Source organism: Ostrinia furnacalis, unplaced genomic scaffold (assembly GCF_004193835.3).
Source record: "Ostrinia furnacalis isolate ACB-3 unplaced genomic scaffold, ASM419383v2 OfSCF2623, whole genome shotgun sequence".
Taxonomy (NCBI): domain Eukaryota; kingdom Metazoa; phylum Arthropoda; class Insecta; order Lepidoptera; family Crambidae; genus Ostrinia; species Ostrinia furnacalis.
In genome coordinates, this window is record NW_021132862.1 from 1 (window position 1) to 13761 (window position 13761).

At 37.6% G+C, this 13761-nt stretch overlaps 1 protein-coding gene across 1 annotated transcript; it reads right to left on the minus strand.

Moving 5' to 3' along the window:
- Positions 1 to 1471: 1471 nt before the first annotated feature.
- LOC114356072 (cGMP-specific 3',5'-cyclic phosphodiesterase-like) lies at positions 1472 to 12870 on the minus strand (the record flags this gene model as incomplete). The annotated part of the gene is made up of 11 exons (XM_028309157.1): positions 1472 to 1646; positions 3393 to 3546; positions 4332 to 4655; positions 5014 to 5105; positions 5606 to 5723; positions 6348 to 6473; positions 6881 to 7057; positions 7833 to 8009; positions 8429 to 8694; positions 9172 to 9290; positions 12744 to 12870. Coding segments are annotated over 11 exons (1855 nt in total), but the record flags the coding sequence as incomplete, so codon positions are not given.
- Between the last annotated feature and the right edge of the window lie 891 nt (positions 12871 to 13761).

Here is a 13761-nt window from a genome sequence, read left to right on the forward strand (position 1 = left end):
TAGTTTGAATGGATCTAATCCTAGTATCCATTCAAACAATGGATGGGAATGAAATAGGCAATGTGTGTAAAATGATATAAAGTTTGCAGTTAGGTAATGTGTTATTTACAGTATACACAATAAACACTGCAGCGAAACAACATCGGATTACGATTTTTTTATAATAGATTATTATTGATTTGTATTGCACATTATTAAACTAATTAATAGCCCCACACCTTGTACTAAGCTAAATATGCTTGTGTTACGAGTGGGCTCACCACAATAGTCGAGTGGCGGCGGGATTCGAACCCGCGTTCCCCGGATCACGAGTCGGCCAGTCCGACCCCTTCAACGTTCGGCTATCGTGGCTTCTCACATAATAATATGTCTCTACAGGGTGTTGATTTCAATCCCCGCCATATTTATTTAGGTGATCTATTATGACTTATATAAACGCATTATCCACCAAAAAAAATTACAAACTAAAGTGGAATTTTTAGCGAATATTTTACGTGCGAAATTAACTGTACTGCTCGCAATACTGCAATAGTTTTCATTTGCGGCACCATTGAGCTACGCGGATCGCTCGCTTATCATGTCGGATAACCTACTGAAGGAAGCCACGTAAAGTAGGTAGTGTAAATAGTAGAGATGAAACGGATATCCGGTAACTATCCGGTAGGCCGGATATCCGGCGTAAATTTACTATCCGGCCGGATACCGGATAGTAGCTCACTATCCGGCCGGATACCGGATATTAAAAACTACGACAATTTCCTATTAATAAAATAAAATACATTAATCTTTGAGGTAAATATCAATAAAATGGCTTATACATGTACAGAATTGACCTCTCTACAGATTTATTATAAGTATAGATCTGTTAATGTCGAAATATTGCCAAATAAAATAGGCGATCTTTATTTTCACTGATGGTCTGATGACATGATGCAGTTTAGTCAGATTATGCAGCATGTAAACTAATTTAATTTTCGCTATTCAATCACACACTCACGATGACAACCGAAATCGCCCGAATTGATCTGCCCCGTAGACAAGTGACAAAATCTGACATTCTATTCAGACGGATTCGATTTTCGAAAAGTTTGACTAGTCTAGTCTACTAATAGACCCACTGGTCGCGTTCGAAGCACCTGTGCGGCGCTAAGCTCATCACGACATGCAACGAGACAACGGGCCAACTATCCGGCCGCCGGATATCCGGCTATCCGGCCTAGCAGCTGGCCGGATATCCGGTATCCGGTATCCGGCCAAACAACTATCCGTTTCATCTCTAGTAAATAGGTATTTTTCTTTGACTAACTAAAGTTAAAGTTCGTTTAAAATTTTTTTCCAAGTCAATTTTTTTACTGATTCGTGATCAGCATAAGCTACTTAATCAACTCCCTAAATATGGCGAGTATTGAAATCAATACCCTGTATATGTCCAATAGGTTGGTAGTATTTTGAATCTAAATTCTCAAATTACCTGGTAAGCTTACTCCGAGCCGGTCTGGAAGTAAAGTTCCCGCTCTTGCCTCTCCTCAAGGAATGGAAGGGGGTCTTGATTGGCTTCACCAGCGCCATGCTGCTCTCAGCCGCCGTCTTAGCGCAGTTGAGGGTAGTCACTGTTAACTCCACGTCCTTGATGGGTTCGTTTGATGCTGAGGAGAAAGGGTTTAGTTCTTAGTGACCTATGCAAGATAGTTTGAGTGTGACTGCCAAATACTGTTACCGATTTGGAACTGTTTAAATTATTTTACCCATAGCGAGATGTTCAAGTACCTAAGTAATAACAGCGATAGATATAATGGGCTAAAAATAATTTGGGCTAAAAGTTTATTTAGGCGAAAGTTTAGTATCAGCTGAGGTGGAATTGTGTAAAGCAATCGTAATCATTTGACAGTTCATAATGTACGATAAAGTCAATTAAACAAAGCGTTTGACAGAATAATCGTACGTCATGAACTGTCAAATGATAACGATTGCTTTACACAAATCCACTTCAGTTTGGAGATCGTTTTCCTCTTTGACATAACTTAATTAAAAATATTCTATGTATTGTGATCAATTCGCGGTGTATCAAACTTAAAAGAGTTAAAAGCCTTTAAGTTCTAATAGGATTTTCTAAACAAAAAACATAGGTATAGTCCAGTCATTATAAGTAAGTTCACCTCGGAATTCGAGATACCCAGCTGTAAGTCTGTAAATACGTGTATATTGACACCCTAAAAGTTGTCTCAAAACCTACATATGGTAGGGTGTAAGCAACTATTAAATTTCAAGGTCAACGGTCACAAAAATCGGTTTTTTGCGCTTTTTTTAGAAATATCTCATTTCTCTGACTGATTAGTGATCGATACTGGTGCCAAAAATGCAATCAGTAAAAAGACAATGCCGGAAATTGGCGTCTTTTTTTTTTCGCGCGGCCATCGACCAAACTTTGTTTTTTGATTACAAAATAGTGTAATAAACCAAACTTACTATGACATGTATACCTCTAAACTCAGTCTGAACTGAGTTACGAGCATTAGAAGTTTGATGATTTTCATACTAGATTTGCTTTTTGCGCGCAAAGTTTTGTAAGAAATTGCAACAAAATAGTGAGATTGTATGTGTAAACAAACAATATCATCCATTAAAGGCTCCAGACATTAGTATGGAGCAGAATCAGCGCAATAAAAAAATAGCGCAATATTTTGTTGCAATTTCTTACAAAACTTGCGCACAAAAAGCAAATCTAGTATGAAAATCATCAAACTTCTAATGCTCGTAACTCAGTTCAGACTGAGTTTAGAGGTATACATGCCATAGTAAGTTTGGTTTATTACACTATTTTGTAATCAAAAAACAAAGTTTGGTCGATGGCCGCGCTTGATGGTAACTAATAGGCAAGGATTTCCGTGAATTTTGTAAAAAGAGACTATAAGGGAGTAAAATATGCGATAATTAGGGCTCTCCAACTCATCTAACCAGCGTGAGAAGTATTGGCCAAACCCTCCAATTGTCCTTGGTAAATTAGAGGAGGTCTTGCTCCTGTAATTTAGTACCAAATAAATGTTTTATTTTTCTTTCTTTCTTTCTTTCTTGTAATGGAGTCTGAATGACTCTTGATGATAATGACGCTAGAAAAATTGCGAAAATGGCCCAACAACGGTTCAGATTTGATATGTTTATTATTTTAGACAAAGATATAGGGTGCGAACGATTAGTGATTTCACTCGATTATTTCTGAACTATACAAAATATCGAAAAACTGGTTACTGATCTTGAAAGCGCTTCACGGTTGCAGAATAAACTGGATCTATCCAAAAATTTAATTCAAAATCAAATTCAATGTCTCAAGCTTCATACATTGTCTGTCTCAAGAAAAGAGATTATGTAGGTATATTACCTGTGATATTACTTACACTCTTTCTTCTCCTGACTCTGCCAGTCGAACTCCCCGTTGTCGACCAGCTCTAGGAACTTGGATTTCTTCTTGAAGTACATCGCGAGGTCGGTTGATAAGATCGCCGTCTCGACTACCCGCATCACGTCTTTGTAGTCGTCGGGGGATAAGGCCTGAAATTTGAAGTGTTAGGCTGAGTTGCACTACCTAACTTAAACCGTAACTCTAACGATAACTGGTGCTTTTTTTTCTACGGAGTTTGACAGATTTAGTGTAGGTATCGTATCGTATCGTTTCAGCCGAAAGACGTCCACTGCTGGAAAGGGACAGGCAGGAAAGTTCTTGAGTGGCGACCACGAGCTGGAAGACGTAGCGTGGGCAGGCCTCCCACTAGGTGGACCGACGATCTGGTGAAGGTCGCGGGAAGTACCTGGATGCAAGCGGCGCAGGACCGGTCTTTGTGGAAATCCTTGGGGGAGGCCTTTGTCCAGTGTAGGTAACCATGAATGAAATTAAAATTCTTTGGATGTTCAGGAAAATTGAGGTACAAGCTTTTAGGCTGGATTTTTAGATGTCTTGAATTTAGTAATTCTTAGCAAATTATGTAGTTAGTTGGTGATAAATAGTGATGTCAGTCTCTCCTTACAAAAATATATACGGGAGAGCCACGATCTCATGAAAAGTATGTCAATGGATTGGTCGTATTAAGAAGCCTATCATAATGTAGTAAAAGCCACGTAGCAAGAACGTTAAATTTTAAGGGACATTTGGTCCATTTAGTTATTTAATATCCATAATAAAGCACCAGTATTCACAATAAGTAATATTGTTTAAAAAATGCGTTATATTGTTAGTACATGTAGTTGAAAACTTACTTGTGAAGAAATTAATAAAGATTTATTTATTTATTTAATTACCTCAACTAAGCACTCAAAACTACACGTATATTTTTACTAACCTGGAAAATATTATTGCTCTCGCTATTCAAAATCATGACGCATTGATCGAAATGATGATGTTCCATCGTGGACGTCGTATACAAAATCGCCAGCGGACTCTCAGTTTTTGTCTGGAATGCGTTATTCGTTCCTCTATGATCCAGATCGTGGCATAGACAAGCGACTAGTAGTCCCAGGATTTCTAGATCTGACATGAACCTTTCCATTTTGCCCGTTTTCAGCATCGCAAACATGGTCTGTGCTACGTTGAGAGCGTGCCTCCAGTTGTGGTATTTGACTGGTCGATAGTTCTTTTTGACGCTAAGGATCCATCTGCATAGGACCTAAAAGAAAATCAAATGATAGTTAATAATTTTAGAAGTTTTCAGACAAAGTGAACTACCTACTTAAGAATCAAGTTTTTATTGTAATCCTATTAAGTAGGAAGACGAAGTCAAAGTAAAAAGTATAGGTTCAAATATCGACCCTTGGACGACACCAGTAATAACGAGGTCACAAGCGTCAGACTTTACCGAATAGAGTAAGTAGCACCAAAGCGTATCTAGTTTTTTAAATATTGGTTGAAACCTGCAACTGCTTTTAGGAAACGATTTAATGAGAAGCTCTTTTCATCGCATTGAAAACTATCGTAATACTCCTACTCAGTACTAACACCAAAAAGTGTAAGTAAATTAGACGTACATCGTAAGGTATATGGAATTTCTCAACCAAGTTGCACTGTAGGAACATTCGCAGCGTTGCTCTGCATGTATCTTCATCAGAAAGGTCGAAGTCTGGAATGAAAATGAAACCCGTTAAAGGTGTGGCAAATTGACTCTTTAAAACTACCGCACAGAATCAGATTATCCCATGTGTAATGTGCAGAACTTGTAATATGGGGCTAAAGGAATAATACCCGTTTTCACCATCAATCCCTATTTTTTAAGTGACCCTTAAAAAACAAAATGCCTGTTAAGTGTTACCATAGGAGTCACTTAAAAATTAGGGATTGATGGTGTAAACGGGCGTAAGTCTCTCCTTTTGACTAAATTTAGCGTTGTGATAAGCGCGAAAATGGTTTAAATATTTTTTCCTATTTTCGCAACATTTTTCATTGATTCCTATTGGCCGTAGCATGATGGTATTGATGGTATACGAGTATAGCTTCTCTTGATAAATGGGTTATCCAAAACAAAACAAATTTTCAAATCGTTTAGTCCCTAAGATTAGCGCGATCAAACAAACAAACACCTTAGCTTTATAATAATCGTATTAATATTGGTTTAGTTCTCACCATGGAACTGGAAGCTGTAAAGATTGTATAATTCTGCCGAGGGTATGATATCTTGGCAGAGCTTGGTGGTGTCTTCGGTAGATGCCGTCGCGTGGTACGACAGGCACTCTAACGCCACCTGTAAAACGTTGGTGATTATTAAATAAACCTGGATTTTTTATTTCTTTTAGTTATGTTTTCGAAAATTGTATAAAGTTTTAGGTTTTCAGAAAGTTAGGTTTCAAAAGGTTAGGTTTCAGAAGGTTAGGTTCCAGAAGGTTAGGTTTCGTTTTGACTGTGTTTATGATGGGACAGGAGGATTTTTAGATTTTGTCATGTTACGTAATTCTTACAAAAAATGGGTCTTCGGAAAGTTAGGTTTTCGATTAGTGTTTTCATAGTATTTCGAAAATTTGGTACTATTTTATTTGAGTGTGCTATATGCTATTGTGTGACAAGACAGAGATGGCCAACCCTCGCACTTTTTAATGTCACAAAATCGAGGGGTTCTTGTCGTCACATAAAATTTTGCAAACGTTAGGTTACCAGCCCCCCTAGACAAAACGCACTTTTTGATCGAATCGAAAATCGAATCCGTCAAATCTCCATACAAAAAAGGGGCTTTTCGACCACTTTTCGACTGGTTTGCAATTATAATTTGCATTTTGTCTAGACCCACTGCTTTCAACTTTCTTTCAAAATTTGCTTCTTTGGCCCTTATAAAGAAAATACAGATAGTTTTCATTAGGTAATATAATCTTACCTTTTGTTTGGCCATCAATTTGCAAGCGTTTTCGTACATCTGTGTGTTGTGGATGCCGAGACCGCAGAAGATGGCGAACGCCTCGAATATCGAGATGTCACCGTCTGAGAATTGGGAGCCATTTTCCTGAAATGTCAAACGATTTTATAAACTCTTTGTGAGTAGAAGGGTGTAAATACAAAGTCGTGTTAGATAATTTATAACTCAAGAACTTGGACGAATAATAATTGTATGGATTTTGATGTTTGGTATGGGAATAGCTGACACCCTGGGTTAACTTTTACAGTCTACTTTGTACCTGACTACCCCAAAAAGGAGGGTAATGTTTTTAGTGTATTTCATACGGGTAGTCCGCGACGTAGTCAGCGTCAAATGATGACACCCAAAGTTGACAACATAACCTTATGTAACAAATACGCATGAGAACTTTTTGGCTACTTTGGGCGTCACGAACTATTTGACGCTGACTGTACCTCATTGGAAAATTGTCTGTTTAGCGGTACGAAATTCGCCAGGTCGTCTAGTTCACCAACCTTATTGATAAGCTGTGCCACGCCAATTACGTCCTTATTGGCATTGACGATCGGCATGCACAGCATCGTCCTGACTTCGGCAGCGTCGTCCGCCGCCGGGTCGGACGCTGTCATTTTGTTCTCCTTCCTCCAGTCAGCTAGGTCAGTTATGTTCAGGGACTTGTTAGACTGGGCCACCTGAAAATATCAAATCAAATCATATATTTTGCGAAAATGGGTTTACATCAGTAGGTGTTACAATTTTTCAAGTAGGTAATTTAAAAAAATAATATGGGAAATGTTTCGTCACTATGATACGTCAAAAAGCTGTCCAATTCCATACAAAAAGCACTGATCGTTCAACTACAGTCAGCCTAAGAGATTTTTGTTTTAAATCATACGATCAAGCCGACGGATTAGCAAGCTGAAGTGGCAATGGGCAGGACACATAGTACGCAGAACTGACGGCAGAAGTTTCTGGAGTGGAGGCCGCGTACCGGAAAACACAGCGTGGGACGTTAACCCACAAAGTGGACCGACGACATCATAAAGGTAGCAGGGAAGCGCTGGACGCAGGCCGCTACCAATCGATCAACATGGAAAGCATTGGGGGAGGCCTATGTTCAGCAGTGGACGTCCTATGGCTGAAATGATGATGATGATGAAGAGACGATCAAGCTTTATAATTATACTTTTTTGCTTCTGCTAAATTAGAAAGGGTATGTTCCTGCTGGAGTCTTTAACGACATTGACAGTGAATTGATAAAACTGACAATGGCAAGTCAAGAAGAATAGATGATGCAAGTACTCGTAAATGCTTCAAGCCTCTGAGCACTTAACTAGTTAGTATGTGTGGAACTGGGTTGCTGGTAGCCCACCAGCAACCCAGCTCCAGTCAAGGCATGGCTATTTTTCTGGAATGCTAAGCCTTAAGGTCAAAGGTTTGGATTGGTTTGGATGTTAAGTGACATACCTTCAATGCTATAGATGCTAGTGTCGACCGGTAGTCATGCCGAGGAGTGAGGGTAGTTCTGGACTGCTGAGCTCCTAGTTCAAAGAGCGTGTGGAACCGGGTGGGGGCTGGTGGCGGCAGCGCTAAGGTCGTGGAAGGTCTACCACCCGGCCTTTGGACTATCCTCTCCAAGTGACTCTGTAAAATTAAATAGTGATTAATATTTGTTTAAATCATCCCTATTTATTTGGTTCCTCCTCATTTTATTTGGTTGAACATAAGAAATCAGCTGGTGCCAAGAAGTTTGATACTGTATAATATTGTGTACTTAAAAATGTATGTAGGTACATACATAATACGTAGGTATGTATATGATTGGATAGTTGGCACCGTTAATGATTCCAGGCGCAATTCTTCTACACGATAGTTCACATAGAAATCTGTTTTCTGTTTTGAAGACCCAAACAGTATAAGTTCTGTTACTGTGACGTTATAAGCTTGCTACTCTCGTACCATTTTGAACATTATCAGTTCATCATTATGTAATCAATTATTCAGTGGTGCTACCAATTATTGTCACTTCATTCAATAACTGCTTAAAATAAAAACTAACTCACCGATTCACAATGATCAGTGTCCAATATGAACACCGCACACCGATCGCACTTCAGCAACTCCCGTGCCTCCGTCATGATCTTGGTCACCAAACACTCCAGATTGCTCTGCTCCTCGAATATACTCCTCGCCAGAGCCAAGAGGATTTGGTTCCTCTTGTATTCCAGGATTGAGGACTCGAATAGCTGCGCGTTTTGGATCCCGATCCCGCAGAAGGTGAGGTACCGGCGGAAGACTTCGACATCGCGCGGGGAGAACTCTTTTGAGCCTGATAAGAAATTAAATCATCATTAAAATATCTATCATTTTAGACAGCATCTCAGTTAATATCACCTGATGACACCTGCGACTGCGACTACAATAGTCAAATAACTTAAAGTTACCAGTACTTGTTGACAGAAACATAAAAATTCAAGAAAATTCAATTTCTTGGTTCTCATGGTGAAGTAATAACATAGAGAAAAAAAAGATTTTCATAAGTGTCGATAATTATTATGGAGTAGATCTACCATGAGTCGCGTCGTAGGTAGCTTAAGATCTTAGTGCCTAAACTGGGTCAGTTACTTAACTACTTTGATGTTGGGAACTCAGTTTTTTTCTGAGTTTCATTGACTAAAGTCTTGTCAGCCTATGTTTTAGGTACATTGAGGTGGTGGAAGAATATTTAGCTAGGTTTGCTGCTCACAGTCCGAGGGCGCTCTGAGATTGGAAGCACATTTAGCCCTCCGATAGTTACGCCACTAACCATCAGTCTTGTTGATAATCTGCGCCACGCCCACCACTTCACCCTCGTAGTTGCAGATGGGCATGCACAGTATCAGCTCCGTCTTGTAGCCTGTGCGCGCGTCGATTTCGCTGTTGAATCTGAAAATTAGATCAATGTTTGTTAAAAATGTAAAATAGTAATTTCTTAACGACAAAATCCCTGTTATAAATGTTTACTGCTTATAAGTAGGTACAGATCATCAGATTAGCATTAGCATCTTCTTAAGTAGACAGTAACAGTGACCTCTTTATTTACTTTTGAATCTGAAAATAATTAGATCAATGTTTGTTAAAAATGTAAAATAGTAATTTCTTAACGACAAAATCCCTGTTATAAATGTTTACTGCTTATAAGTAGGTACAGATCATCAGATTAGCATTAGCATCTTCTTAAGTAGACAGTAACAGTGACCTCTTTATTTACTTTTGAATCTGAAAATAATTAGATCAATGTTTGTTAAAAATGTAAAATTATTGTTATTGTTATAATTACCCGTTACAAATTGTGACTTTATGTATTTTGTAAAGAGAGAAATAAATAAAGTTATTATTATTAATGTTTGTTAAAAATGTAAAATAGTAATTTCTTAATGACAAAATCCCTGTTATAAATGTTTACTGCTTATAAGTAGGTAGGGGAGACCTAGGAGAGTTGTGACAGAGGTGAGTTGTGACAAGGACGATTTCTCCTTACTTAATATCATAGCTGGGCACCGTTAATCAAATAGTTAACTTCGTTAATCGTTAAACCGTTAATAAAAAAATTAACTTCGTTAAACGTTAAAACGTTACATTTCACAAGATTTAACGCAAGTTAACGTTAATCGTTAATCCGTTAACACAAGAAAATAAAACGAAAAAAATAATTGTATGCAAGGTTCAAAAATTTCGAATGCTTGTATCGCTCATGGAATTTATTCCTCCTCCTCTTTTTTAGGGTTCCGTAGCCAAAGGGCAAAAAACGGAACCCTTATAGATTCGTCATGTCTGTCTGTCCGTCTGTCCGTCCGTATGTCACAGCCATTTTTTTCCGAAACTATAAGAGCTATACTGTTGAAACTTGGTAGATAGATGTATTCTGTGAACCGCATTAAGATTTTGATGCAAAAATAAAAAAAATATAATAAATATTGGGGGCACCCCATACTTAGAACTGAAACTCAAAAAATTTTTTTTCATCAAACACATACGTTATTACCGCGTAATCTTTCATACAAATAACTTAAATTAAAAAAATAATAATTTCATAAATCATTGGTACGGAACCCTTGTTTGTCTCGAAGCGCTGGTAGGGCAAAAAAAGAATGAGACATGTATAGGCTCCTTAAGAGCATTTGACGATTTGCAAGTACTAATTTAATTAGTCTAAACAAATAAAGATAATTTTGATTTTGTGCGTGAATCCGACACGCACTTGGCCGGTTTTTTTGTTTGCGCTACAAGCTTTCGAAATTATTTGAACCTTGCATAAGTACAATTAATTTTTTCGTTTTAGTACAACTGCATTTCAGAATAAAAGCTTTTTTTTTTAAGTTTTTTAATTATTATAATTTTATTTTACACTTTTTAGTAGTATCTCAATCTCAGAGCCTTGGTTCAATTACAATACAATTTAGCACCAAAGTGCTCGAAAAGACAAATCCAGAAAACCCAAACTCGATAAGTTTCCACCGTTTCATTTAGGAATTCCTATGGCCACCTCCTGACTCCATCATCAGACCAGCTCAATGGTACCATTGCATTGTCGACAATCCAAGACATTGCATTGTCATCGTACTTACATAAGTATACCAAATTTCAGCTCAATCGGTTGAGGAAAACTGGTCTTAAATTCAGTTGCAAGAGTTGTCCCACACATACTAACAAGTGTCGTTAGTGATCTGGTTACAAAAACTGTTGTTTTGGGTTCTGGAAGTTTTGGAAGCCCGAACGTACTTGTCAGAACGCGTTTTTCAGCGTGCTTTTGGTAAATAGTAGGTACTGGATTAACGGATTAACGGACTTAGGATAATTTAACGGAAGTTAACGAGTACGTTAACATTTTTTAAAGTTAACTTAAAAGTTAATCCGTTAATAGAAATGTTAACTTCGTTAATTAACGATTAACGGATTAACGAGTTAATGCCCAGCTATGCTTAATATAGTTAGGAAGCTGGAAAAAACGCTTGTTTGTCGCTTTTAACACGCTCTTCTTGACTAAGAACCCGCGGGCGGCGCAAGAGGCACGGTTACGTAAATATGACGTCTGTGTACAAAAAAATGCGAAAAGTAAGTTTTTCGTCAAAATTTTATTTCAATTTAAATCATGTCTTAGTATATGTGCACTGTTGTGTTATTTTTTGTTGTGACAGCCTGTCAGAACTCTCCTAGCTTACTTAATTTTTCTGATGGGCCATTTCCACGATGTTTTTAGATGTTTTTTGTGTGTTAGTAGGTTCATAATTAATTTGAATAATTGCCTGCTGCTACTTTTTTGATTTTGAATGCCTAATGACTATACATGAATACCATATAGAGGAACTGCTTGCTGGAGTCGAAATATAGGACCTGACTTATGAAGACGTGATTAGGTTAAAAAGGGTTAAAGTTTAAGATTTGCTGCGACCTCTTACAATCTAAACGTGTAAAGATATGTTAAGAAGAAAGAGGCTTATCAAGTAAACCCAGAAGGCGAAGCTCCGTCTATGGATTATACCACCGAGACTATTTTATTTTTACAGAAGACGAAGAAAATATATTAAGTGACTATATTAGCTAAAAAATATAAGTAATAAAAAAAAATCCAGTGTCGTGGGAGAAAAATGAAAGCTGGAGAAATGGGGCTCAATCTGCGTAACGATATCCTATAACTATTTGTTTTAATTGTTACTAAAGGATGATGAAAGTACTTTTTTGCTAAAAAAATAATATTTGATTGAGTATTATGGTATTTTTATATCTAATAGATCAAATACAATGCTGTCACAACTCACCTCGGTACCTGTCACAACTTACCTCGGTGCTGGGAGAGTTGTGACAGAGGGAGTGGTCTAAGATTTTGGTGATTTTCTTAGAAATCCTAATACTTTAGTTAACTTTGGTTATTGTTTTGAAAACAGAAGGAACGGTGCTACATTAATTTTTATGATTCATAGCTGTGGAATGTTTTTTGAGCGAGATATGGCCTCTAAAGTAAAAATTGTCACAACTCTCCTAGGTCTCCCCTACAGATCATCAGATTAGCATTAGCATCTTCTTAAGTAGACAGTAACAGTGACCTCTTTATTTACTTCGATCAAATATTCTCCACTCATCATCATCATCATTATTTCAGCTACATGACGTATACTTTTATGATACTACATTAACAATGCTGGAGGACCATCCTCTCTAATAGGCGTCCCTTTTCTGGTAAAATAGAGAGATCAGTCGTCTATAATGAGAGAATGAACAACTCGACGAGATGATGATGATGAGTCAACACTCATCATCTACGGGTCATTTTATCTTCACAGCAGGAGGACGACGTGGACGACCCTATCTAATTTACCAGGGGTAAAAGGGGGGAATTACCTGGGATCAGCATAAGCGTTTTTGATGTTGATGGGGTGTTTGGTCTGAGCAGCCAGTCCAGCAACTCCTACACCGAACGGTATCCTGATCTCCTGGGTCCTGGCCGTCTGCAAGGCTTCTTTTAATTCTGGAAGAAGAAAAATATACTTGGTAAAACGCAAAAAATACTCAACTAACAACTGAAGCTGCTTGATTATTGTAAAATAGAACAACTCTAAAAACTGTGTTTTTTCGATTTGAACACATTGTCGATCGTATAGAAATTAGTCAATATTGAGTACATAAGTTACAGATATTTAACTTTATAGTATTTTAGGTATCTCAATGCTAAGGTTAACTAAATAATTTACAGAAGTTATATTTTTGGCAAAACGTTAGCTTCTACTAACGGATTTGCTCGATATTGTAAGGAGTGAACGTATCAACACCTATGTTTACGAAAGGTTTTTTTTGTAAGGTTCATAAGGTCTTGCAAGAGGAATAAATCGCAACACCATGCAGTCTGGTTTCCCGCGAAAATGAATTGTCAAGTAAAACCAACACTGGCCACTTACACTCGGAAAAAAGAAAACCAGTAACTAGTCATTCTGTGGTAAAACCCGCCCTACTATTCTGAAAAAAGAAACTATACATTGAAAAACAAAAGGCGAAAGATACATACTTCAAAATATCCCACAAAAAAAGAAATACACCACTTATTACTGCACGGGAATGGTGATAAACATTTTGAATACACTGTGGGTTGAAGTTGCGAAATTTTCTTTTAAGTCTCAAAGGAAGGTGACCTGATTATTGTTTTGAACTCGAGTTACGAAAAAGTATTTTATTGGTTCACCAATTTTTATGATAACTCTTCAAGAAACAAACTAAGTGTTATTACTTTTAAAAGTTTCTTTCCGTGGCGACCGGTGCGTCATTTCCATTTGTAGGGTTCTGCATATAAAAAGGTAAAAGAACATCTGATAGAAGTTCAATTCGTGGTTACAATACTTATTAGATACTTAAGAAAGCTTAGAGA